The 4,732-nt window shown below is 39.6% G+C and overlaps 1 protein-coding gene across 3 annotated transcripts in view; it reads left to right on the top strand.

Moving 5' to 3' along the window:
- The window catches only part of gpr35.2 (G protein-coupled receptor 35, tandem duplicate 2), an 11,016-nt gene extending 6,754 nt beyond the window's left edge, over positions 1-4,262 (top strand). For all 3 annotated transcript variants that reach the window (XM_056447848.1, XM_056447846.1, XM_056447847.1), the window contains one exon: positions 1-4,262. This exon is cut by the window's left edge and continues 154 nt beyond it. In XM_056447848.1, the coding sequence (XP_056303823.1) occupies positions 1-812 (812 nt within the window). In that variant the 3' untranslated portion in view covers positions 813-4,262.
- The last annotated feature ends 470 nt before the right edge of the window (positions 4,263-4,732 follow it).

Below are 4,732 nucleotides of genomic sequence, written 5' to 3'. Positions count from 1 at the left end.
TAAACATCTACATTAGCAACATGGCGGTGGCGGACTGCGTGATGCTCGTCCTCCTCCCCATACGAATAATGTCCATCTACGAAAACACACTCGTTTCAAGATACTGGGACCAAACCAACAAAGAGCTGTGCTACGTGCTGGTCTCTGTTTATTACGTCAACATGTACGTTAGCATTTTTAACATAACTGCGATAAGCATCGTGCGTTTCATTGCAATCAAGTATCCGATGAAAGCTCGCGAAATTTTTTCACGCAGAAAAGCATTGGTGGTATGCGCACTAATATGGCTGGTCACGTGCTCGCTTAGCGTAGCTTTCCATCGCGTGGACGATCCCAAGCATAACAGTACGATTAAATGCTTCCAGAAGAATAAAAAAGAGGAATTACCGTTGACGTTTATTCTGGTGCTGAATGTCGTCGGGTTTATTTCGCCGTTTCTAATCATGTCATTTTGCTCAATCAGAGTTATATTCACGCTTAGGAAGCAGCTGGACATCGGCTCGCGTGCCGAAAAAATGCAGTGCATTTTTATAATGTTGGCAAATTTGTGTGTTTTTGTTGTGTGTTTCTTTCCCGTTCACTTCGGCTTCCTGCTCAAGTACATCACGCAGGCGCACAAATACAGCTGCGACGCACAGATTTTGGCACATAATTTTGTTCATGGCGCCATCTGTGTTTCTAGCATGAACTGCGCACTCGATTGTGTCACTTATTACTTCGCAACAAGAACATCGTGGACGATACGGTGCTGCCGTCAGAAACTGCATGAGGAATATAAGTGCCATTATAGCAGCACGAGAAGCTCACAGTGACTACGTTTACACTTGAATAAGACAATAATATGGTTTAGTTGCTTTTTGAAAGTTTTAGTTTGACATGTTACAATATATATATATAATACACACGATTAACATCATTACAGCGTTCGATGATAGTTTCCTCTGGCGTTTCACACAACAACAGTTAGTTTTCGTTATGTCAAATGTGATTTTGGGCATTTCGTTTTTTAAGTTTTTAAGTTCAACTGCAGTTAATTTCTCCTCATTTGAATCATGTCCATCTATATAAACAAACGTTTGCAGATTCTGGGACCAAACCAACAAAGAGCTAAGCTACGTGCTGGTCTCGGTTTATTACATGAACCTGTATGTTAGCATTTTTACTATTGCCGCATCACCATCAAGTATCCGATGAAAGCTCGCAAAATTTTATCGCGCACAAAAGCATTGATAGTTATGGCTAATATATGGCTAATAATATGGCTAATCGTGGTTACATGTTTCTTTTATGTGCTCACATTTCGTTTATGTGCTCACATAGTTCGATTAATATCAGCATTCGACGCTGATATAACTGCAGTAAATTTCTCACACTAGGGCTCTATTTTAACAATCTAGGCGCAAAGTCTAAAGTGTATGGTGCAAAATCATTAAGGGCATGTCCAAATCCACTTTTGCTATTTTAAGGATGGAGAAATACGCTCAGCGCCCCGGCGCATGGTCTAACAGGGTTGTGCTTATTCTCTTAATGAGTTCTGGGTGTGTTTTGAGCATAACGTGCATTAAACCAATCAGAGTCTCATCTCAGATTCCCTTTAAGACTCAGTTGTGTTGCGCTATGGTGCATTTGCTATTTACATGGTGGACTTCTTTGTAAGAGGAAAAACTGAACGCTTCACTAGCGAGAAATCAGTTAAACAGAGCATCTGCAGCGCAAGGATAAAGAATGAGCCTCCTCCATTCAGCCTCTTTGCTTTCTCTTTACTTTACTTTTACTCTTTACTCCTTTACTTTGGTGGAGTAAGGAAACAGTGGAAAAATCACTCCACTAAAGACATCCATTAGCCTACATATTTAATTTCCTTTAAGCTCAAAGATTTGTTTTAAAACTATTTTTAAATTCAGTTCTAATTCGCAGAAAAGGAATAAATATATAATAATAACAAAGTGTGGTCGAAAAACTGAGTTATATCCAAACACACGTCATGTTCTAATGCCCCATATGGTGATGCAAACGTCTCCAAAACCCGGCAGGTGGACAAATCTAACCTGGTTTTTATTAAAACAAATATAAATATGCAGATAATAAATAATACTAATAATAATAACATTATACTAATGCAGATTGTCATGAATAAACTGAAAAAGGCCCCCTGAGGAGAAGGCATGGAGGCAGTGGGTTTTATATTTATGTAGAAAACCCATGAGTCTACAAAGTGGCGCAAATGGGTTGTTATTTAAACAACATGGCGCAAAACATGAAAATTGGGGTTGCGCTGGTCTGAAAATAGCAACAGATTGCGACAAAAACGTCTTGCGCCTTGCCATGGCAGGTGTATGATAGGGCCCTATGTGTGCATACAGATGACGGTGAATACAAATTCTCAAGCAACAGGCCACCTCTGCAAAATGTAGCAAAAAATCCTACAAAAGGGTTATAGTTTGATTAAAGTGTTTACATGTCTGTACTGTGCTTCAATAATGTGGCTGAAATAGGAATACTCCACAGAAATGGAATAAGACATGTGTTGTTCGTTTATGATTTATGTCAGATTAAGGTCATCAGAAATCGCTGTTTACATGTTAGACTCTTAATTAGAGCATTGTCTTAATATTAAAATCAGAGTATTGGTGTCTGCGTACATATATTCAGTGACTGCTGGAATGCAGTTTAAAATGTAAAAACAGTGAATTTCTGAAAGAATTCTGAATTGTAATAAAGTTTATTTATAAAACTGATCAGGTTGTAGCATCTAATGACAAAATTATGGATGGATGGATGGATGGATGGATATTTGGATGGATGGATGGATGGACGGATATTTGGATGGATGGACTGATGGATATTTGGATGGATGGATGGATGGATGGACTGACGGATATTTGGATGGATGGATGGATGCATGAATGGATGGATGGATGGATGGACTGATGGATATTTGGATGGATAGACTGACGGATATTTGGATCGATGGATGAATGGACTGACGGATATTTGGATGGATGGATGGATGGACTGACGGATATTTGGATGGATGGATGGATGGATGGATGGATGGATGGACTGACGGATATTTGGATGGATGGATGGATGGACTGACGGATATTTGGATGGATGGATGGATGGACTGACGGATATTTGGATGGATGGATGGATGGACTGACGGATATTTGGATGCATGGATGGATGAATGGATGGATGGATGGACTGACGGATATTTGGATGGATAGACTGACGGATATTTGGATGGATGGATGGATGGATGGATGAATGGACTGATGGATATTTGGATGGATAGACTGACGGATATTTGGATGGATGGATGAATGGATGGATGGATGGACTGACGGATATTTGGATGGATAGACTGACGGATATTTGGATGGATGGATGAATGGACTGATGGATATTTGGATGGATAGACTGACGGATATTTGGATGGATGGATGAATGGACTGATGGATATTTGGATGGATGGATGGATGGATATTTGGATGGATGGATATTTGGATGGATGGATGGATGGATGGAATGATGGATGGATGGAATGATGGATGGATGGATAGACAGATAGGTCAGTAAAGCTAATTGTAGCAACACTTGAATAATGGGCTATTAATGTATTTACTAAAATTATGTCTGAGTAATCTTGTGAGGAATTAATTAATCATAGTTCAGCATTTAATAGTGCACTATTATAATCCACAGTTGTGCTTGTTAACATTAGCTAATGCACAAAAACTAACCTTAACTTAAAGGGCACCTAGGTTACCTCTTTTTTCAGATTTAATACGAGTCTTTTGTGTCCCCAGAATGTGTCTGTGAAGTTTCAGCTCAAAACACCCATCAGATTATTTATTAGAGCTTTTATAAGTTTCTCTTTTACACTTTTTTGCACCAGGTGGCGGTTTTGTTGTACTGCACCTTTAAGAGTAGTCCTCCCCGACCACCGTTTCTACATGCCTTAATCTCCTCCCTCGGCTGCGTCAGACAACAGACAGATTTAAAGGAAGCAGATCTCACGTAGCGTTTGTGAGAAATACTACAGTAAGAACTTTACCAATGAGTATTTGATGCATTTATTGTGGAGTTCCAATGACGAGTCGCACACAATGTCGTTACAAAGTTCACACACACACACACACACAGACCGCGCGCACTCTTTTCCCATGCATATGTGACAGGATACAGGTTAATCTCCACTGCTGTATGGATATCTGTTATCTTAATGTACAAAATAAACCTAAATTAACGTCCACAAACGGGATTGAAGCGTCTTCCTTTATAATTGTTCTGACACGCGGCTGTGCTGATGAAGTAAAGCTGAAGTAAATCACTGTAATTCATGACACACATGCTCTGTTTTAAAACATGTTAAACTTGTGAAACTCACTCTTGATCACATTTGATGATGATTGATGATCCTAGTGAACTGAACACACCTTTTATTCCCGGCTGCTTTGCGCTCATCTGTTCTTGTTTATATGATTATACACGTGACTACCGGGACATGTTAATGCGCGCAGCTGTCAATCAATATTGGTGGGCGGGGGACCGCTCTCCTACATAAAGTTGCGGTCGATCTGAAAACCGCTCCAATTGGTCCACCATTTTTATGTTGTTAAATTGAAAAAAAAAGCACTGGGTGTGCTTATATCACCCCAATATGACAGTCTATACACCATACATGCACATATGTCTGTCTAAACAGCTTAAAAAGTAGATTTTTCAC

This window comes from Danio aesculapii, chromosome 22, assembly GCF_903798145.1.
Source record: "Danio aesculapii chromosome 22, fDanAes4.1, whole genome shotgun sequence".
In the NCBI taxonomy this organism is placed as follows: domain Eukaryota; kingdom Metazoa; phylum Chordata; class Actinopteri; order Cypriniformes; family Danionidae; genus Danio; species Danio aesculapii.
The sequence above is the reverse complement of the archived record's forward strand: the minus strand, read 5'-3'. Positions and strand labels throughout refer to the sequence as shown.